The 24,920-nt window shown below is 28.7% G+C and overlaps 1 protein-coding gene across 3 annotated transcripts in view; it reads right to left on the bottom strand.

Annotated features, from left to right (window-relative positions):
* LOC122633778 (LIM/homeobox protein Awh-like) overlaps window positions 1–14,653 on the bottom strand; it is a 37,045-nt gene extending 22,392 nt beyond the window's left edge. For all 3 annotated transcript variants that reach the window (XM_043822118.1, XM_043822119.1, XM_043822117.1), the window contains exon 1: window positions 14,277–14,653. In XM_043822118.1, coding sequence (XP_043678053.1) covers window positions 14,277–14,282 — 6 coding nt within the window. In that variant the 5' untranslated portion in view covers window positions 14,283–14,653. The remainder of the gene's footprint in view (window positions 1–14,276) is intronic.
* Between the last annotated feature and the right edge of the window lie 10,267 nt (window positions 14,654–24,920).

Genomic DNA, 24,920 nt, shown 5'->3' with positions numbered 1-24,920 from the left:
TGATAACTTAATATTAATTTTAGTAATTTCGTTAAAATACATTATAAATAATAAACTTCAACTATTATAAAAAAACCGATTTTTAAAAATGGCGAAATATTGTCACATGTATTCAATAATTCGAAACAAATGATTGAAACAAAATTGTAATAAAGGGAGAAATAATAATATTGAAAATTAAAATCATTTCGTTTTTTTTTTTTTTTTAAACATTTTTTCTGATAATAACATCCGTTTGTCACGCAGACAAACAAAAAGTAAGAAATAACGTTTGACGTATAATGGACAACCCTTTCCATCGCATTAGAAAAATACAAACCAATGTCTGTGACTTGTATAGATCGTATTGTCCCATCCTATATATAATAAATGCAGACTCGATCACTGAAACCTCAACGCGTCCATGTCAACGAAAGCATGAAACTTTTGATGGATGCGATTCTTTCTTTCGTTTTCTAACAATGGATCCTTTCGTTCTAGATGTCTAAGTCAGATATTTTTTGATCGGTTAACCGCACTAAGAAAATCAACTATTTTTTTCTCATCAGTAAAGATCACATCCGGTATTCCATCTCCATTTTTATTTCGTAAAAATTTGGCTCGGATATTGTCAATTTTAATCTTTCTTTTCTTTTCTTTTTTTTTTTACGATTTTTTTTTCGTGGAACATCGGAACTATCGTGTACTCGCTGCCATTTTTTATTCTGCCATCTTCATTCTTCTATATCTTGTTTTCTGTTTCTACTTTTTTTTTTTTTTAACTTTTTTTCGATCATTTTTTGTATCGATATGTCTTTATCTAATTTCGAATTTATACATTTTGACGAAGATATTATATTCTTATGTTTTTTTTTTTTGTAAATTACGCGGAATCTTTTTTTCCTATACATTTTTTTTTGTTAACATTCAAATTCACAAGTACGAATTGAATTGGAAATTTGATCTCGACAAGTCTGACGATAGCTGGTCAATGAAAAAGAGGCATAGCAGGATGCATTCTTTGCGTCGTTGCAAACATGATTGCCTAGTCAGAACTATCCCCACTCTATCTCCTTTTTCGTATCTCATTTTAACTATATAAATGATTATCCTATATGAATATACTAACACTCAGCAATTCTAAGTTTCTGTATTTTCTTTTTCTTTTATTTTTCCTATGTAATTTAATATAGTTCATTTAGTTCGCAAAACTACGAACATTAAATGGATATATATCATTTGACGAGTATTAATAAATAGAAATAATTTATTTTATTTTTTATTTCTTTTAAAAAATTAAATGAAGACAAAATTCAGTTAATATTTTTTCCTAATATTTACGATTTAAATAATTGTAAAGTGAGAATTTTGAAATTCTGTAATTTACGGTGCCATTTTGAAAAGTGTATAATAATTTCAATATTAATTAACAAATCTATGATTTTTTCTCAACAACATATTATAAATATTAAAAAATGTTGACTTTTTTTCTAACTGGATCTTTTATATCTGATCTATACTAAATAAAAATTATATATATATATTATGTTTTATATATATGTTATATATATAATAATGTACATAATTAATTATATATATATTATATCTTTTATATATTATGTATATAAAAAAACAATAAAAATTATTAACAAAAATATCTATTGAAAAAAATAATACCAATCCTAATACTAAAATTAATTTAAATCTAATTTCGAACGAAGCAAGTGTGTGTGTATATATATATACCCATACATATTTACAAAAAAGAGAACTATAATATCCCCAATAAAAGCTAAGAATAAATTAAAAATGGCTATAGAAATGACTAGCCAATGGAAAAACTGAAAAATGATAGGAACCAGTAAAAAGGGACATATGTGAACTATCACTATGTCTACCGTTCAATACCCAAGGTCACCCAACGAAGCGAGAAAAGCCGATCTCACGTATGACGAGTGTAATAACAAAGGACAGGGTGTCGCGGGTTCGAGCCCCCTCTCTTTCCACCAGACACACACGTTCGATTTTCACAGGACAATCCCCCGAAAATCACGCCCCTGACAGGTCTGTGTTGCACGCTCGGAACGAACTTTACTTTACGAGTGGAATCCAACGCATTACAAATGGCTCGGATAGAGAAGAGGGGTTGGTTGCCTGTGGCTACTACAGGGTTGCTCATATGTATCGAACATGTACATGTATCTATATATGTATATATAGATAACTATGTATGTGTGTTATGGAAGCCATGTTCTTCTTTGGTCTTTGAACATATACATACATACATACATCCATACATACATACATACATACATATATATACATATACATATACATATATATAATATGTATATCTACATACTTATATATATATATATATATATATAGATATAGATATGTATATATATATAGATATACGTAGGTACGTTTATAGGAAGCTGCTAACGTAGGTATCATGTTACAATGACATTATGTAACTTCACACACCCTTATAACTATGACGTTCGGTTAACCACCAACCATAACCAACCAAATGTTCGCACGTCGAACCGGCTGCAGTTACATACCACCCGTAGCTCGGTACTCGGTTGGTTATTGGCTTAGATGATGGAACGTATAACGTTGCTTCTAAAGTATAAGAACGTTCAGAAACAGATGTTCAAAGTAGAATCAAAAAGAACGTTAGATTCAAATACGAGATTTTTAACTCGAAATTTTGATATCCCTGTATTAAGAAAATGTAATGTTCTCTTTTATCATTTAGAAATTTTTTATTTACTTGTCAATAAGTTATTTCATTTCTCTTTGGATGTATTGCAAAGTAAGTAATTATATTGATTTTTATTTAATTTTTTATTAATTTTATTTTGTTTATATTAACAAGTTACGTATACTTAAACGACTAAAAAAAAAAACAGTTTTTATGATTTTATTTCTTTTTCATATGTAATTTATTTTATTAATAAAAAATCATGAAATATGTGTGATATTTTGTTTATATTTTGAAGAATGTTTTCCAACAAAAAAGAATTAAAACAATTAGTTATCTTCTTTAAATTATCGATGTCGAAACAATACGAATCATTTTATGTTACGATATATTAAATATTACAAAAAAAACCAAGGAACCCTTAAAAAACATCAAAAAAGGAACTGATGTTTAATATCTTCATTTAATAAAAAAAAATATGAATAATTCGCATTTAACATATGATTTTCGATAAAAATATTAGATTAGTTTGTTAATAATTAAAAAATGAAGCTACGACTGAAAAAGAAATTTCAAAATTACGAAGACTAATATAACAATACGAGAAATAATTGTATTAAATTTTTCATTCAAATGGATTAAGCACTTTTCAAAATATCATTTGCATTAATATGAAAAACATGAAACAACGAGAAAACAACGTTTAAAGTTTAAGCACAGCTGTAACTTCGTCGATTTACGAGAATTTTTTTTGATGAGAAAAACATTCATAAGATATATTTATGAGAGATAATATTATAAAATAAAAATATTTCGAAAAAATCGATGTTTTTTTATTTTATTCTTTTTTCAACTTTTTAAGTTAACCATATTAAATAATAATATCGTTGTTTAAAGATTGATCTTCCTTTTCTTTTATTTCTTTTTTTTTTCTGATAAAACTAAACGTAGTTTGAAATCATATGAATTAGGCTCGATTAGAAAGGATTCACAATAGGCTAAGTTGAATATGTAAAGATGTAATATGTATGTAATAAATATTGGAAATTGCACTTGCCGCTTGGTTTGCGAGTCTCAAATAACTCGAGTACCGCACCCACGCTAAGGTTCCAAAGGCTCGGCCTTCGGAGAGTTATAGACGACAATAATGACCCCTGCTCGCATGCGAGGCGGGATCGTAAAACGGAGGATTAGACTTCTTTTCATTATCCGTCTAATATACTGTATATCAGATATGAAATACGCGGCTTTACTGAGAGTATCTACGCGTTTAAAGGAGAAAGTGAAGTCCTATTGCAAAATACTTTTGATCCTTCAGAGATATTCGCCATTTTGATTGACGTTCTTTCTATTTATGTCGAGATTGAAAATAATGTTTAATAATAATAAATTTTATTATTGTTATATCTAAGAAAAAAAAAAGGAAAAAGAATAGGATAATATAAATAGTCGAAATATTTCGTAATAATTTTCTAATAAGACATTAACCGGATGTTTAGCGAAGCCATTGTTGCTGAACTTTTATTTAACATTTTTTAAGATTAATTTTGATAGATTGGATTAGATTAGATTTTAATTTTAATAATAAGAATCTTTTTTTTTCTATAAAATACATTTTTGGTATTTTTTTACTATCTTTATTTAAAAAAAAATATATATATATAGATATGTAATTTGCATATTCTAAATATCTCATTCTAATCTTCTAATGGGATATTAAGTAGATATTTAGAATTATTAATAATTAAATGAGTTATATTGCAACATTTTTAAGGAATATTGATCTTGATAGAATCATCGTTATTTTGATTAATGTTCAAAGAAAATTTTATTATGGTAAACAAAATTTTATCATGAATCTTATTAGATATTATTGGTAAAGATCTGAATATTCCATATTAATTTTCTAATGAAATATTAGAAAATTTTGGAGAATATTGTTAGAAAAGTTTATAGTTCAATTTATATAGAAAAGTTGAAGAACTATTTTTGCTGAATTCTTTTGTAACATTTTTATAAAACTTGCTTTTCTATAAATCATTATCACTTTGATTGGACTGCTTTCAATGCAATAAATTTCTTATATCGTTCTATTTAAATGATTCAGGATCTCTAAACTGGCTATTAAAGTGGATCGTTTTAAAAGAGATCGTTGCTGAGTTATATTATGACATATTGAAAGAACTTGAGTCTAGATAGATCACCACTATTTTGATTGGAATTCTTTTTTTTTTTTTAATGTAATATATTTTTCATATTGTCTTATGTATAAGGTATTCTAAATATTTCTTATCAATTTTCTAATCAGATATTTAGAAGATGTTTGAAAGCAATTATTTCTGATTTATATTATAACATTTTCAAGTAATTTGGATCTTGATAGATTAGGTTAAATTAGATTTTAATTAAAGTCTTTTTTTTCATGAAATATATTTCTAATATTTTTCTACTATTTATATTTAAAATATATATATATAGATATATAATTTAAATAATCTAAATATATCATTCTAATCTTCTAATAAGATATTAAATGAATATTTAGAAATTTTATTTTGCAATATTTTTAAAGAATATGGATCTGAATTTTAAAGATAAGATCATCGTCATTGTGATTAATATTCTTTCTGTGTTAAACAAAATGTTATTATTGTTCTTATTAGTTATCAATAGAAAATATCTAAATATTCTAGGTATACTAATTTTATAATGGGATATTAAATGAATGTTTAGAAATTATTGCTGCTGAGTTGTATTATAATATCTTTATGAATTTTCTATAAATCATTATCATTTTGATTGAAGTCCTTTCAATGTAATAAATTTCTTATATTGTTGTATTTAAATGATTTAGGACCAGTAAACTGGCTATTAAAGTAGATGTTTAGAAGACATCGTTGCTAAGTTATATTATGATATATTTAAAGAGCTTGAATCTAAATAGATAATCGCCATTTTGATTAGAATTTTTTTTTAATGTAATGTAATTAATATTTATAATATTTTTAATGTATATTTATAAATATTTTATGAAATAATGTAATATATTTTTGATATTCTTCTACTTACAAATTATTCTAAATAATTTATATTAATTTTCTAATCATATATTAAGTGGATGTTTGAAATATATTAAGTGCTGATTTGTATTGCAACATACTTAAAAATTGTATATCTCGATAGGATCATCGTTATTTTAATTAATGTTTTTTCTATAATAAACAAAATTTTCTTATTGTTCTTATTAATTATTAACACAAAATTTCTAAATATTCCAAGTATATTAATTTTATAATGTGATTGAGTGGATTTTTAGAAACCATTGTTGTTGAGTTATACTGTTTTCAATAAACCATCGCCATTTTGATTGGAATTTTTTCAATGCAATAGATTTATTATATTATTTTGTTTAAATGATTTAAGAAACTCTAAATATTTAACACTAATTTTCTAACCGATTATTGAAATGGATATATAGAAGTCATTGTTATCGAGTAGCATATCAAAATTTTTATCAAATTAGGATCTTAACAGATCTTCGCCATTTTTTCATTATAATTTTACTCAACGAAAAATACATCTTTTTTATATTTACCACAAATATTCTAATAATAATAATATTCTAATAACCATTATTATTTTCTAATCAAATTCTTCCAATTTGTTTTTAAATTGTTCCATCGAGTTCTACCGATTTGCGAGTAAATTTATTATACTTCAGTCATTCTTCAAATGCTATATTAAAATAATGAACAAAATAAAAATAAATTTACATATATTCTTATTGGAACACGATTAATTTTTCAAACGAACGAACTACATTACTATGTACAATGATACTTTTTCATAAATAGGACCATTGGTAAGGACTACATAAGTATTATATTATATTTATATATGTAATATGTATACGTAGCAAGAGAGTTCGTTGATTCTTCTTTTTTCTACGTATGGGGCTGTTCAACTTGCGGGAAAATAAGTATCGTTTACAATGGGCATCGTGTCGCGAACCCAAAATGACACGGTGAGCTCTCCGAGGATCATAGGACAGACCTGGGCCCTTCATAGAGACCCTGTTAGACCCCCCGTTGATCGGCTTTCAGCTTTGAAAGTCATACCTCTAAGGCCCCTATCTCTCTTTCTCTCTCTCTCTTTTTCTCTCTATCTGTCTGTCTCTTTCTTACCATCTCGAAAAAGGGGACTGAAACCACTCGAAAGGGAAAAATGGAGGTTCATGGCCATTTCGAATAAAGGCGTGTAGAAAACGGGCAGGATCGCTTACGAGACCAACGCGAATTCGTTCCTCGTCTAAAAGCTTTCTTCGTAAAGCTGGGAAAGTAGGATTATTCTTAGGCTTAGTATGATCATCCGATTATGGTTTATACATAGATATATATATATGTATATATGTATACCATTGGAGTAGTTTATATATCATTTGGTTTAATAATATAAATTCAGATTATAATATTTCATCGTTTCAACATTCTTATTTCTTATTAGAATTTTAATTATAGTATAACATAATATTTATATCAATAATTATTTTTATGGATGAAATTAATATTAATGATATAATGATACAAATATATAATGTAAGTATAAGTAAGTAATAATATTTATTAAAATATTATTTGTAAATATAATATATATAATATTTAGTAGTAGATATATTAATAGTAGATATTATTTGTCTTCAAAAAAAAAAAATAAATAAACGAAACGAAAGAGAAAACAAAAAAATTAAATTACACACAAAATTTTGATTATACGAACCACAAAAAGATAGCTAAAACTCTGCTATTAATATTAACACATTCCAACATAGAGCATATATCAAAATTATCAGAACTAATACATAAACATTCGATTTAGAAGTTTAACTTGTTTCAGTACCAGGTTAGTTACCCTAATTGATTCTACTAAATTCTGATTATACAGACCACGAAAAGACTACTAAAATTCTATTAGCAGTATTAACACATTCCAACATCGAGTTTTCAAAATTAACAGAACTAATACATGAACATTCGATTTAGAAGTTGAAATTGTCTCAGTACCAGTTTAGTTATCCTACTTGATTAGACTAAATTCTATTTATACCGAACACAAAAAGACTGAAAAAATTCTGTTATTAGTATTAAAATTCCGATATTGAATTCTCAAAACACTTTTAATTATTTTGCCTTATTTGATTGATATCAATATTTTGATTGATTAATGATAAATATTTTATAAAATAAATGATCAATATATTATATGAAAATAATGATCAATAAATTACTATATTTAAGTATATCTTGATTAAAATACTAACAGTTTTTGTATTAATTAGAGCAATACTGATCAATTATATTATGTTATAATTATATTATATTAGATATTAAAATAGATATTAAAATTACTTGATTGACCATTTATTAATAATACCGATTAGAAATGTCTAAAAATTAATAGTAACCACTTAATAGTAACCTTTTCAATATTATCACAACTAATATGTGAACATTGATTTAAACGTTTATGCTGTTTCAATATGAGTTAGTTGTTCTACTTGATTAGACTAAATTCAAATAATATATACCACAAGAAGACTATTACAAATCTACCATAAGTATTAACACATTTAAACATGAAATTTTCAAAATTACCAAGTTAATATATGAATATCGAATTAGAAGTTCGAATCGTCTTAATGAATCGAAATAATTAGTTCACTAATCGAGGTGCAAAAGAAAACTATATAATTTTCTTTTACAACCCTCCACACACCTCATCATTCCTCTATCATTACATTTAAATATCGAATTCTTAAAATTATCCAATATATCAAACTAATATAATAAATATCGATTTATAAGTTCAAGTAGTCTCAATAATCGAAATCTAAAAAGAAACTATAATATTATATATAATTTTCTGTAATATTGTTATACTATTATACTATTATACTATTAACTATACTTAAACTATAATATTATTCTAATTTTTTATAATATTATATATAATTTTCTTTGACTACCCTCTTCAACTCTCATTATCCTTGTAACACATTTGAATATTGAATTCTGAGAACTATCAATGAATATCGATTTGAAAGTGCGAGTTATCTCAGTGAACCGGATTAGTTACCTCACTAATCGAGATCCAAAAGAAAATTATATAGTTTTCTTTTACTCTCCTTCCGACCCTTCAACATCCCTGGGCCACTCTCACTCTGTCTCTCTCTCTCTCTCTCTCTCTCTCTCTCTCTCTCTCTCTCTCTCTCTCTCTCTCTCTCTCTCTCTCTCTCTCTCTCTCTCTCTCTACCTTTCTACAGGCCCCGTCTCCCAGGTCTCCATTACTCCTCTATCTCACTCTCGTTCAGAAAAAGAATCAGTAGACTTCCTGGTGCGAAAAAGAGTGACTCTCAGTTTCTTTTTGCGTGTGTCTCTGGCGAGTCCAGGTGACAAGTTGACAAAGTGGTCCGCTACGGGTATCCTTGCGGAGTTCTTGCGGCCTACGAGGAAGATACTAAAGTGAGAGAAAGAGAGAGAAAGAGAAAGAGAAAGAGAAAAAGAGAGAAAGAGAAATGCTGAAAATAATACTTCTAAACTTTTTGTATCTTTCGAAAGGACTTTTCGAGTGGTACTCTACGAAGGGCACGAGCCTCTTCACGCCTTCGTAGAAAAGATAGGCCCCTATGGTGAAACGGTCCCCCGCAGGTACAATGGTGTTTCTCCTTCTTCTTCTTCTTCTTCTTCTCCTTCTTCTTCTTCTTCTTCTTCTTCTTCTCCTTCTTCTTATTCTTTTACCTTTGAAGTGTGAGAGAGATAGATAGATAGATAGATAGATAGAGAGAGAGAGAGAGAGAGAGAGAGAGAGTGTGTGTGTAAAATGCCGCGGCCACTCGAAATCCATTTAAATCACCATCCGATTTCTGCTTTTGCACAGGACAATGTCAGCGGTCTCGTCGTTTCTCTTCTTTCATTGTGTGAACATTCAGAGAGAGAGAGAGAGAGAGAGAGAGAGAGAGAGAGAGGGCTGCTGCTGCTGCTGCTGCTGATGCTTCTCCTGCCTATTCGAATGAGAGAGAAAGAGAGATAGATAGATTGATAGAGAGAGCGAGAGAGAAAGAGAGAGAGAGATAGAAACTTCTCGTCTCTATAGTTCTATTGGGGATCCGTTTCACGATTAACTCGAACCACGTATTAACCACGCGTCCAAAAGCGATGAACGGATCTTTGCTAAAGGACGAATGAGCCGTGACAATACTGTGTACCGAATGGTTTATTCTCTGGGTCTATACTAGCTGTTTCTCTCTCTCTCTCTCTTTCTCTCTCTTTCTTTCTCTGTATCTCTATCTCTCTCTCTCTCTCTTTCTTTCTTTAGCTAGGCCAAGTTTACACGCCCTACGAATTTGTAAATCCTAGAATTCGAGGTGATACTTCGATTCTGAATGTATATGGGAACCTTTCCAATGTCATTTAATGGAAACTAGTCAATTTTGTTGTTTCCTCTTATCGTTCTATTTCTTTTTGTTTATTGTTAGACGGTGTAGATATGTCTTCATTGTTACGAAAAATTAGCACGATTTTTTAATGATGTAGGATTTGAAGAAAGATTTCAGATATGTATAAACACATGATTAACATTTATAAACAATTTGTTTATATAGGTATATACGTATATATATATATATATATATATACATATATAAATATATATTTTTGTAAGTTTATAAGTATTTATATATATATAATATATAATTATTATAATTGTTTATAATTTTTTTATTAAATTTATTAATGTAATGTTTTGTATTAAAAATAATTTTAGAATACGAAGATATTATATAAAGATAGTATATATATATATATATATATATATATATATATATAAATTTTCTTAGAAATTTGTATTAGAGTAGTTAGTATAATTTTTTTATATAATTTATTATTTTTTATTAAATTTAGAGTACCACAAGGTTGAAGCAATCATTATTATTGGAAAAATAAACAAAAAAATTAAATACATTCAAACTCGAATAGTATGAAAAAAATTCTTTTTTTAACAAATTTGAATAATTTTTATAAAGCTTACACGTTGAAGTTACTTTTGAAGTGTAGAAAATAAAAATTTTAAAATAATAATTTTTTATGAAGATAATTATTAATTTTAATAATTATTATCCTTTTTGGAAATAATTTCTTTAATAATTTTCTATAAAAATTTTCGTATAAGTTTAACATTAAACAGAATCGTAAAAGAGTGTTACAATTTCAATGTTCTTTTTTATTTATTTATTTATTTATTTATTTATTTATTTATTTATTTATTTAAGTTGTCCTTTTATTTGTCTCCAATCTAAAAAGCACTTTGTCATCGGCGTACCGAAATTCCCACTCGTGTAGCTTAGAGAAATAAAATCGTTCTACCGATTAGCATAACCGCATTGGCCTGGCACGAACGTACTAGCTTGTGTGCGTGAGTTCGTCTTGCCCATTATTAATTCATCGTCGCGATGCAGTTTCAAAGGAAAAAAATAAAAAGAAGGAGAGAGAGAAAAAGAGAGAAAGAGAGATAGTCATTTACATATTTTTCACGTGGCTTTGTCAGATCCTACGCCCTATTATCATTTTATAACACCGTAAAAGTCAGCGATTTTTGAGGATTTCGAAAGGAATACGACGTGTTGAACGATTAAAAGAACGTCGATATTCTTTTTTTCGATCACCTTTGGAATTTTGACGTCCGAATTTCCGTCTAATTTTATCACTTAAAATATGATTTTGTCGCTTAAAAAAAGAAAAAAAGTGTTGCAAAATCACTTAAAATATAAGATATATATTTATTATTAAATATGAAGGAGATTTAGAAAATTCGTTGATAGATTTTTTGACTTAGGTATTACGGTTCGACGAATTAGATAGATATTACATCAAAAAGAAAAGAAAAGAAAAGATGATTAATAGGATTTAAAATAGAAAAAAAATAATGATCGAAGATTTAAATGAGGAACAAGTTTTTAAACACTTAACAATTCAAAACTTTCACAGTTCAATGAAGATTTTAAAGATGGACGAGTTTCATATTCGTTTTTTTTTTCTTTTTTTCTTTTTTAGATTACTTAAATTTGATATAATATAAACAAAAGCATAATTTCAAAAGAATTAATCATTCGTAATTTCTTTTTTATTGAAACTCTCAATTTTTTATTTTTAATAAAGAAGAAAAAGGAAGAGGAAAGGAAAAGGAAATTCCTTAAAAAAAAAAGAAAAAAGAAATAGATAAATAAAAAAAATAAAAAGGAGAAGAGAAAAATTTGTTTAAATACAAAAAAAAAAGGAAAAAAAATCGAAAATAAGATAAAAACGAAATATAACGCCGAGGTTTATTGAAAATCCCGAAGACTCTAATGTATATACTCTTATCTTATCTCTTATTAATATTCATTGAATATTCAAAACGATATAGAAATATTTCCTCTTCGAGAAAAGAATTATTAAAAAGGGGGGGATTTGGATTGGAGGAGTAGGGTGGGATGGGATAAGGAGAGGGGATTCATAGGTTTATTTTAATAGCGATAAGGAGATAGATGTGACTCTCCGTACACATTCACTCGGTACTCGCATAACATACTTAAGTAAATCCTCTATAGTAAGGGCAAACCGCGACAAGGTAAAAAAACCGTGATGCCGTTATAACTTCGGATAAGGCTGATGTCCAGTCGCCATTTTGCGCTTTACGCCGTGAATTTACTGGACCACACACGTCGGTGTGTGGTAAGCGACGGAACTTACCTAACGAAATAAAACGGGGACAGAACCTTCTCGTGTGGGTTGTGGAACTGTCTCACGTGGAACTGTGAACGACGACAACGACAACGACGACAACGACGACGACGACGAGGAAAGATGAACGGGAGTACGTATTTACGATTTAGCTGGATCTTGTATCTGGTGAGGGGTGGCGGGAAGCAGACAAGTAAGTAACAGTGAGGGTGGTGAGGGTTGAGGGAGGTCGACGAGGAACACATTTTATAGATATCTACTAAATAAAACCGGATGCAACGCACTTGAGCCTGATTTATCACTATCATGATCTTGGATCGTTTCTGATTTCTATGTTCTACTAATTGTCAACTGTCAACAAAGTCCAACAATGACAGTTCGATTGAAAAAGAAACGAGAAATAAATAATTTTTCAATCGTTAGAATCTTTGTTAAACTTTCACGACCATGAACGAAGATTGAAATATTTGAAATTTCCTACGGATCGTGGACTATTATATTTACGTCTGTAGAAATAATTTTACTATTGAAACTTGATATAAATTAATTCGTAATACGGCAAATAAAATGAATTCGTTTGATTTGGATTATGCGTTAGTATTTGATTCAATGTAGATTTTATACTATGTGATTAGATAATAAATTAGAATATTAAAAGCAAGAAATTTTACTGAAGATATAATCGTAAAGTTAATTCGTCAATTTTTTCCTTTTCCCATCTTCTTCCCATCCACATTCTTCCATGATAATAAACGCTTCTCCTTTCTCCTTTAAATCATTCCGAAGAGTGTTGCAAGATTCTTCTTATCGTTCATCGTGCTGGGAGACAAGGCAACCCTTGTCCACCGACGCTCGTCAACCTCATCAAGCTTTCCGTACATTGCAACGTCCATGTAAAGACACTTTCTAATATTCATAAAACATTGTACACCACCATTGAAGTTTACACCATGCGTATATACGGGTATATGTATATATACATATGTATCCAAAATAATAATCCAATAATTTTCATTGCTATTCAGTGACATTGCATAACGATTAAACCATAGATCTAAGCAATAATTAGACATATTGAAAATTTTATAAAATTGATATCGTACGTCTATTTTATTGCATGAAAAATACATCAAGTACAAGTATGTATAGAAAATCATAATTCAATAATATTCAATGTTACTCAATGATAACTTGAATAACGATAAGATCGTACAACTCGGCAATAATCATGCATATCTAATATTAAACTTGTTAAATAATATTCAATAAAATTCATAAAATTAAAACTATTATTATCGAATTACGATCTATTAATATTACGATCGAATAATTTTCTTTTCTAGTCGACAATATTCCGTAACGATTAAACGATATACTTACTACAGCAAAAATTATTCATTAAAAGCGAACTTTATAAAATTAACATTATATATCGAGCCGTCGAGTTTGTCAAGTATGAATATTCAAAATCATAGTTCCTTGATTTTCGTTATTAACCGATAACATTACGTAATGATTGGATCATAGACTTTGACAACAACGTCGACATATCTAGTCTGCAAATAATTTTTTAAATATTTCATTAAATTAAATCGATACGATTCTATTAAAATCCACCACGTGTATATATCCAATATCACAATTCAATAATTCTCATCGATACCCAATAACGTTGCATAACGATTAGACCGTACAACTAACCGACGATACAAACATACTCTAAATCTTCTAAAATCCTCGTCAAATGAATAATTCGAAGATGAAAATTTTCAACGGATTAAAAATCGATAAGAAACGTAATTGATCATGCATACCTTCATAATAATTGTGTCTTCTCGAAAGGCTGACCGATCAATTTTAAAAGAACCAAGCGAGACGAATCTTCCCTTCGATGAACGAAACACTGCACAATTTTTATCTTGGATAAAAAAAAATATATATATGAAACAAAAACAAAAAAGATAAGTAACTTAGAAATCCTTAATGACAGATCCTTTGACAATGCCACAAAAATAGATACTCGCGACGGAACATCTCCGATATCGCGACGGTTCCACCGTAATATACCTACTCACGATGAATAATATTTCGTCGCGTTTACTTAACTTAACTTTCGCGCGCGCGCGCGTACACAACCGTTGCGCTAAACGCAACGTCCGCGAGTAGAGGAAGAGTCGACAGAACGAAGAGTAGCAAGTTTGAGATGGGCCGAGGACGAGAAACACCCGGAGGACGATGCTTTCAATCCGAAGAGAGAGGAACCGAGTGGGCGTGGCCTAATTTTCGACTCCGTCCTCCGTAGGCGGGGTTTAAATCCTGACTACCGATTGGACCGTTCAAACCACGCCTACCAGGCTTCGAGCTTCTTCGTCGTCGACAGCGGTGCCACCAAGCGGTCGCTTTTGTATATTATTCTCTCTCTCTCTCTCTCTCTCTCTCTCTCTCTCTCTCTCTTGTGATCTCTATCTCTCTCTTTTTCTCTCTTTCATCAGTACGTTTGACATTACACTCACGGATTGCAGAACTTTTCTTGAATTAGTTTTAAAAACAAGAATATTGTCTCATTTCCCGTTTGCGGTAATTTAAAATGGAATAAATTGTAAAATTTGCCTTTCCTTTTTCTATTTTTCTTTCTTCCTCTTTTTCTTGTTGGCGTTCAATTTTGTAATATAATAAATAAATCGGTATGTATATACTTATGTATGTATGTATGAGCTACACGTATGTTCGACACGACATACACAGATATCGTAGAATTTTTTTGTTAGTTCCGAAAACAAAAATTTTTGACTTTTGATTTTTCTTTTGGTAATTAAAATGGAATATCTGAGAACTATTGAAATTTGTATTATTTCTTTTTTTCTTTCTTTTGATCGCTATTTAATCCCAAAGTTAAATAAAGATATTAAGTTGTTCGTCAAAAACAAAAATTGTTATTTTTGATTTTCATTTTATTAATTAAGGTAGAATATCTCAGAACGACGATTTTTTTTTAATTAAAATTGAATACCTCAATAAATGGTCAAATCATTTTTGTTTTTTCCTTCTTTCTTTTTCATTGATCGGTATTTAATTGTAATTTTATGTAAAGATATTAAGTCTTTTGTCAATGACAAAAATTATTATTTTTTATTTTCATTTTACGATACTTCAAAGCGATCGATTTTTTTTTTCTTTTAATTAAAATTGAATACCTCAACAAATGATCAAATTTTTTAATTTCTTCTTTCTTTCTTTTTCATTAAACGATACTTAATCGCAATTTTATATAAATATATTAAGAGTTTTCTGTTAAAATTCTTTTTGTTAATTAAAATAGAATACCTCAGAACGACCAAATTTCTTTCTTTATTTTTTCTTTTTGTTTCCATTGATCGGTATTTAATTCCAATGTTAAATAAAGGTATTAAGAGTTGTCTGTCGAAATGAATTGGTATGTAGAAAAGAAAAAAAAAAAAAAAAAAAGAAAAAAGAAAGAAAGAAATCTAAAAAAGATATAAAAATAAAACGAAAATGAAATGAATAGTAACGTGACGATAGTGGTAAAGTTCGAAATTGATTAATTGGAGTCGCCTTGCTTGCGTAGAGGGCAAAAGAAAGCGAATATGTAAAAAAGAAAAACAGGTTCGCAACTCGTTCGTTCTCTCGTCTTTTCATAGACTCATCCCGCGGCATATCTCGCGACGACTGCTCACATACATATCATATGTATATATATATATGTATGTATAAGTAACATAATAAATAAGAATACAAGGCTGCCTACAGGTATGGCTCTTGGATCCCGCCTTATATATATCCGAACTGCTACGGTGCGTCATTAAAATTATTTATGAGGAAATAAGAAACCAAAAGGGGTTCCGAGAGTCTTCCACCTACCAATGACTTTCGCGATGACGACGACAACGACGAGGAAGAAGAGGAAGGAGAATAAGAAAAAGAAATGAAAGAAAACAAAGAAAAAGAAGAAAAAAGAAGACCGAATCTCTATCGATCTTTCTTCTTGTTTTTCTTTTTCATTTTCCTTCTTTTTGTTTTGGTCGCGATATGTTTTTCTCCACTAGGTCAGTGGATTAACTTTTGTTACGAATCAAAAAGACCTGTTCCATTTAAATGTAACTTTTAGTGAATTCTAAGACTTAGGAATGTATTATAGTTATTTTTATCCTTATCAAAGTTTAAATTTCCCGCTGTCATAATGTTCGTGCGTGTGTGCGTATGTGTCGCAAAGTGTCAAAGAAAAAGAAGAGAGGGAATAATGACAGCTGGAATGAAAAGTTGTGATCTAGGAACAGCTGATTTAACGATCATAAAACGTTATATTATAAGGTGTATCAGATTTAATCAGTTCAGCTAACTATGAATTGTTTTAATATGTAAATCTTAAATAAATTAGAAATAAATCGAAAGTGTATAAATTGTATGCGATTAGTCGTCATGTTCTTCCGAAATAAAATTATCTCAAAGATAACAGACAATTTTATTAAAAAAAGGAAGAAGGAAGAGAAATAAAAAGAGATCTTAGTCGTCCTAATTAAATTTTACTTATAAAATCAAATTTTATTTATAAAATTTTATTTATAAAATTTGATTCTAAAATTAATTTATTTTTCTTTCATATAAGATTACGTGTGGTAAATAATATATATATATATATATATATATATATATATATATTATATGTTTATATATAAATATATAAATATAATATTGATTTATTATATATATATGTATACATTATATAATACAATATATATATATATACATATATAATAATATTTTACTAAAAGTGTATATATACATACTCCCACACATACACACAATATATATATATATATATATATATATATATATACACACATATATGTACGAAATAAAATGACTGTAATATTCAAGCTTAAGGCAGATGCCGGATGGATTAAAAAACTATACGTGGAAGTTATGTCTCTGCGTCTTGTCACGTCTTTAAAGAAGACAATAACTTCCTGCTTAAGCAAATCCGACGGGTAGATACAAATCATTTACATAATCGAGCCAAAAGATATTTACTTGTATATCTATCGCGCGTAATTGTATTAGTAAAAGGATTAAGATGGGTGGATATAGGGAGGAAGGAGAAAGGGGGGTAATGGCGGGTAGTAAAGAGTGTATGGTTCGTGATACGTGTGTGCTTCGCGAAGATGAAGAGGTAACGCCGTAGGAGGTGAGAAATAAAAATAAAAAGGCTCGAGGGAATTCTCAGCTGGGGGTCATCCCTGACGGAAGGTTTTGGACGAATATAGTGTTCGACCACCTGGCCAAGCATAGTTCTACCTTGTAAACGAGCACTCTGTATCTACTACTATGGTAATAAACATAATCGACACCTTCACAGTCATCTCGTACTCTCTTCATATCGATCTTTCGTACTGCATTCGATAGAGATTAATGAATCAAATATCTAGTTTAGAAAATTATTGATTTTTCCTTTTCTCGGTCTTTCTCTTTGTTCTTTTCTTTTCGTTTTATGGTCAAAATTTTATTTTACTGACGTGTGATCGTTATCGCATGTTTGTATTGTAACTATATCTGTTAATTTCGATAGATAATTCCAATAATGTCGTAATTAATTCGTACGAAAATTTATTTTAACGAACAAAAAAACACAATCAAAAGAAATTCATTGCGATTATAATGTTTTTTCTTTTCTTTTTTCGTTTCGTTTTAAATATATAAATTTTATATATCTATAAATTTTTATATATATATATATATAGATAGACATATAAATTGTATATACATGTGTATATTCGTGTAGTAATATCGTATATATACATTTTAATATAGGAGCATAGCTAAATACATAGCTTAATTATAAAATTTGTTACAATATGATTATATTTCCTGCTGATATGCGAAAAAGAAAAACAACTATTTTATTATTATAATTTAGATACAATCTAATTATTTCTATTCGATCGAAAATTAAATGGAACTTTGAAAAAAGAATCGCTTACTTATTCTATAAGAAAAAGAAAAGAAATCTTCGTTTTGTTAAATTTTTTACATATACGTACACACACATGAGTGCGCGCACACATAAATATATACATATATGTATATAATAAAATTGTATATAATAAAATGCATATAATATTATATGTAGATATATGTATATATATATATATATATATGCGATATTAATATAATATATAATAATTTAATTTAGTATATATCTATAGGAGTGAATATATATATAAATTTTAATATCGGTATACACGTAGTAATTTACGTAGTAATCACATAGTAAATACGTAAGTACACAGCCAATTTATAAAATTATCACAACCCAATTATCTTTCCTCCTGACATGCAAAAAAGAAAAGAAAAGAAAAGAAAAGAAAAAGAAAAAAGAAACGGACCTAGATACCATCTAATTATTTCTATTCAATCGAAAATTGAATGAAACTTAGAAGAAGATAGTTCGCTTACTTATTCTCTTAGAAAAAAAAAAAGAAAAAGAAAATCTCCATCTCGTTGAACTTTTTTATCTAATGACAGGAGGACCGATTAGTATCCCGCTGATACCGAGGGTGCCAGAGCTAAAAGTGGCGTTCCCCTTTTCCTTTCCTAACCCCGGAGAATCGGACGAAGATTTGAGATCGTCGAATAAAGCGGACATCGAATGAAATCATCTAACACTACGACAAGTGTTACAGAAGCGAGCGATTATCGTTCGCCTATCGGATACAATAGTGATTCGGTCGATTCATAAACCATCCATCTACCCTTATCTCGGTTAGAAGAGGCTCTATTTCTCTGTATAACACGCACGTGCGATCTATCGGTAACAGTGATCTGCATGCATACTCTTGAATGTCAAAACCCCTCCTTGGTCAACCATCTTTTTCTCTTACCCTAATTCGTGCAGATATCTCCCAATCGATCAAGTTCTACTTTATGTTAGACGTTTTTTACATTGTATATGAGACATGATTGGAAGATATTGGGATATTGAATCATGTGACTTTTTTATTTTTCTTTATGTTTTTCTTTTTTTTTTTTTTTTTTTTTTTGTAATAATTTCCTTGTTACGATCTGTCAATTTGATAGGTTGGAATTATATAATGAAGTAGATTTTCATAAAAATAAAAAAAAAACAGTTTATCTATTGGATTGGTTAATAAACATGATATTAAAATTTTGTCAAATGGTAGATATGAATACATGTTCAGTTATGCAATAAGTAACGTTAGAATTACATGGATTGTCGAATGATATAGTATTAAAATTTTATTTATTATAGTAATCAATTTTTAACTTTTAAATAAGACTATTTAGTTTTTATCGATTTGTTCAGAAATTATTTGAATTAGCACATAATGTATTATTAAAATATTAAATATTATCTGTTAAATATTATTTATTAAACTATTTTCTATTAAATATTATCAATTGACCATTAATTTTTCAAAACCGATTCAATATAATAAATACCAAGTCGTACAATAAACACATACAATTCTAATTTTGTTTATTAATACGTAGTCTAAAAATTCGATCTTATTATTAACTTTGATAACCAACCAAGACATACCCAATTAACTCATAAATTTCTTAATACAATTTTAGAACATATTCGGTACAAAATATAAACACAAACACACACATATAAAATACTTTATTTTCTGTTTTTACAACGGTATCTAAAACTTATAAGACGAACATAATATATTACTTTAATCATATTGTCGAATCTAATCGACTGACTGTTTATAAATAATATTAATATCGAATAATTATAAAATATCGAATTAGCATGTGAAAATTTGTTTATAAGAACAATTTCAGAAACACCCAGTAGAAATACCAAAGTGTGTGCTTACACACTTTGTGTGTATAAATGTGTATGTAACATGTAGTACCTATCATCCAGGTAAGTATCGGTGGTGCTGTAACGAATACGTGATACGGAGACAAATCGATCGTTAGCACGTTGTTGCTCGCGCACATCGAAGGTAAACCATGAGAAAGAGAGATAGATAGATAGATAGAGAGAGAGAGAGAGAGAGAGAGAGAGAGAGAGAGAGAGAGAGAGAGAAAGTCCCTTGAGTAACGATTATTTACTTCGAAACATTTATATGGTATATTTCCACGTGCGTCTATTATCAGGCGCGAAGCAACCCATGATAAATGCCCCGCATGAAAAATCGATTTTATTGTCGGAAGAGACGCCGAACGAACATTCCATCCGTCTGTCCATCCGTCCATCGCATTGGAGCACGTTTGTTGGCAGGAGTGAACGTTTCGACACACACGTATCTCCTCTCTCTTTCTCTCTCTCTCTCTCTTTCTCTCTTTCTTTCTCTCTTTTACTCTCTTTCTCCTTTTCTGTCTCTGTCTCTCTTGGATAACATGCGGTGGTCCGAGCGGGTGATGGATACGCCTACTTTTGATATTTCGGTGATCAATAACGCTTCTCGATGCCATTCGCGCCGAAGGAAGATCCATTATTCAGGCGCAGTTGCTGGTGAATATATAATTTACCACGTCATACCGGCATCGAGACCGGCTAAATAGAGAAGGATAAAGAGAGAGAGAGAGAGGGAGAGAAAAAAGAAGACACGGATGGAGAAGAAGATGAGGTAGATGAAGGAAAAAAAAGAAACAAGAAATGAGAAGAAAAAAAAAATAGAAAAGGGAGAAGGTGAAGTCACTTTGAAACTTTCGTGATATTCAAAATTTTGTTCGATAGATTTTTACTTAATCTTTCTTTCTCTCTTTTTTTTTTTTTTTTTTTTTGATCCTAATTCACTCTCGATTCGTACGTTCGTTTAAATTTTACGTTTTCGTTGCCGTTTTCTTCTCCTCGGAAGAATGATCTTTTGTGTTCAATGTTAAGAACATTTCGATGATATAGGAATTTATTGTTTAAATATTTTCTGTTATTTTCTTATATTTAAACGTACAGATTTTATTCAATTTATTTCCCATTTTATCGGTTTTCAATCGTGTCGAGGATATAAGTGAAAAATTTCTTTAAGAATTATGATACTTTAATCGTACTCGAATTTATATTGACCAGAGTTTATTAATTTCTAAACACACACATTTTTTTCTATTCATTCGTTTCTCATTTTATCGTTTTTTAATCTTGTGAAGATTAAGAAAAATTTCTTTAAGAATTATGAAAGTTGAACCATGTTCGAGCTTACATCGACCAAACTTTACTAATTTCTAAACACATCAATGTATTCGCGTAAGTTTTCTCCCATTGATTCATTTTTCATTTTATCATTTTATAATCTTTTGATAGATATGAAAAAAATTTCTTGAAGAATTATGATACTTTAATCATGTTCAAGCTTATATTGACCAAAATGCATTAATTTCTAAGTTTTAATTTAATATAATTGATAAATACTGCTACATGTTACATACACATGTATGTCCGTGTTAGTAAATTGCTAAACATTTCTACTAGGTATTTCTGCAATTATTTTAATAAATAAATTTTCACAAGTTAATTCGATATTTATCTCGAATTAACTTGTGAATCAATTAGATTTGGTAATATGATTAAAATAATATACTATGTTTATTATTTTACTAATTTCGAGACATACCGATTCATTTCGAACATGTTCTCCCTTATTGATTCGTTTCTCATTTTATCGATTTTTAATCTTGTAGAGTACAATTCAATAAAAAATTTCTTTAAGAACTATGAAACTTTAATATTCAAGTTCATATCAAATAAATCTCACTAATATTTTGACGTAGGTATTAATTAAGTCACTTCATCGTTTCTCAAATTTTTCAACGAAATATATTTAAAGGAACAATAATAATTTGAAAGTAATTGAATTTATCTGACAAAATTCATCGATTTTTCTCGCAAGACTTATCGAACTTATAAATTCAATATTTTGACTAGAAATTAGTATCAATCAGCATTGAAATCCGAAATTCTTATGTCTCGTAATCCAACGCGATTTTTATTAATTGTTAAAACTCAAATATATTCAAAACTGTCCTATTCAATTCATTAATTTTCAATAATTCATAAATTTTCTAACAAGACGATTATATCTGTGAATTTAAAATTCGACCGACTCGATTAAATTAGAAAATTAATAACTTTAATTTCTTATAACTGATCACAAACATTCATAAATTGCAAGAATATTATCATATAATTAAAAAAGAAAAATAATTTCTATGGAAATTAAACGAAGAAAAAACAAAAAGAAACAAAATGAAGGGAAAGAAAAAAACAGAAGAAGAATAATAAAAGAAAAGTTTCTTTCAAAAGCCAGAAAACTCTCTTTCTCTCTCTCTCTCTCTCTCTCTCTCTCTCGTATCTCTTCTTATCAAAATCCATCCATCGATCTCATCGACAACAAATCTCTTGATTTACTCAAAGACAATCTCAATTTCTTCTCTTTTATCGAACTGAACCAAAGTTAAGACGCTTGAAATCCTAGATCCTATAGACTATAAAAAAAGAAGAAAAAAAAAAGAAAAAGAAAAGAGAAAAAATCTCTTATGGCCATAAAACAGTCCACCGTGGTGGCCTTGTCCCGATCCTAGATTTACGCGTATTAAAAGGAAATTACAATATTAATAAGGCTCTTTTTAATGGGCCAATCGTCTCGATCTCTCTCGAAACCGTCCGCCCTCGGCGCAGGTCTTTTCGCCTTGAAACTCGTTACGATTTTAAAAGAGACAGAGAGAAATATATATATATATATATATATATATATATATATAAAGAGAGAGAGAGAGAGAGAGAGAGAGAGAGATAAATAGATAGAGAGAGATAGAGAACAGAAGGGGGGAAACACGCAGCCGTAAATATCGAAGAAAATATCGTTTATCGTTATTCACACGCGTTATTGCCCTGACGATATATCATTCGACGCTCATGTCCACGCGAAGAAAAATCATTTCTGGTTAGCTTTTTTCTTTTTCTCTAAGTTAAAGAAGTCGTGCGGCTTCTAGGAACATCCTCGGCTTTACTATACTTCAACTATTTCTATAAAATTTTAACGATAGTAAATTCGAGCTACGATTTCGTTTATTTCTTTAATGCCATGCACTGATATGACATAAGTAATATCAGAATTTATAATATTCTATGTATATCTGAATAGATGATAGTATTTAATAATAAGCATTTAATAATAAGTAATTCAAAGTATTTCAATAATAATATTTCAGTAAAATGTAATTCGAAAGTATTTCAGTAATAATATTTCAATAATGAGTAATTCAAAAGTATTTTAATAATAATATTTCAGTAATGAGTAATTCAGAAATATTTTAGTAATAATATTTTAGTAATAAATAATTCAAAAATATTTCAATAATGTATAATTCGAAAATGATTCAGTAATAATATTTCAGTAATAAGTAATTCAAAAGTGTTTCAATAATATTATTACAATAAGTAATATTATTTCAGTAATAAGTAACGTCGTATTTAGTACAAAATATTGACAATGTGTTAAAATATTTAGATATTGCTTATTGGTATATTACTAATACATATGAGTCAATATTATTTACTTTATACTGTATTTATTGTAATTAGAAATATACCTAATAGTAAACATTAGAAATGTACTCGAATGTGTTGTTTAATTCAAAATATACGTAATACGTTTAGATTAATATCTATAAGGATAAACAATATTTCGAAATATTAATTTGATCATTTATTTCTCATTCAATTTATAAGTGATTTTACTCTATCGTTCGATATTTTTTATCTTGTAGTCGTAAATAAAAATAATTTATTTTCATTTATTTATTATAATTATTTTCTTTTTTTTTTTTTTTTTAATAGCAATTTGTCTCTATTTTACTTCAACTTAATTTATATATTTAACATCAAAAAATTTATATGATTATAAAGAGTTATGTAAAAAATATTATATTTACTTTTTTGACTGACAGATTAATTAATATTAATTAATATTACAACACACATACATAAACATACTCATACATACACATATCGATATTAAAAAATTCGTTAAATTCATTATCTTGAAAAGAAGATTATTAAAAAAGTTATTAGACGAACGCAGACGTAGTTTTATGATAAAGGATTTTTAATAAGGCAATTAAAATATGTTAAGTAGCTATTTAATATCTGCTCACGTAAATGCATAAGACCGTAAAAGAGAAGCGATCATGACGTGGTCACATGTGTAACAGAGCAAGTAAGCAAGTAAGCAAGCAAGCAAGCAAGCTAAGAACCAAACAAGCAAAGAACCAAGCAAGGAACCAAGCGAACGAACGAGCAGAACGACGAAGGATCGCAGTATTTCATATTTAACGCGAAATCGTAACTCGCCGCGGTTGCCGTTTATTGTTGCTTCCTTTTTTCGATTTGTAATTTATAGCGGTCCTGTTCGCTGCCGGTCGTCCGAACGACGCCGAAGGAATACCTTTTTTCGAATACATTCGAA

The sequence above is a fragment of the Vespula pensylvanica genome, chromosome 13, assembly GCF_014466175.1.
Source record: "Vespula pensylvanica isolate Volc-1 chromosome 13, ASM1446617v1, whole genome shotgun sequence".
In the NCBI taxonomy this organism is placed as follows: Eukaryota; Metazoa; Arthropoda; class Insecta; order Hymenoptera; family Vespidae; genus Vespula; species Vespula pensylvanica.
The sequence above is the reverse complement of the archived record's forward strand: the minus strand, read 5'-3'. Positions and strand labels throughout refer to the sequence as shown.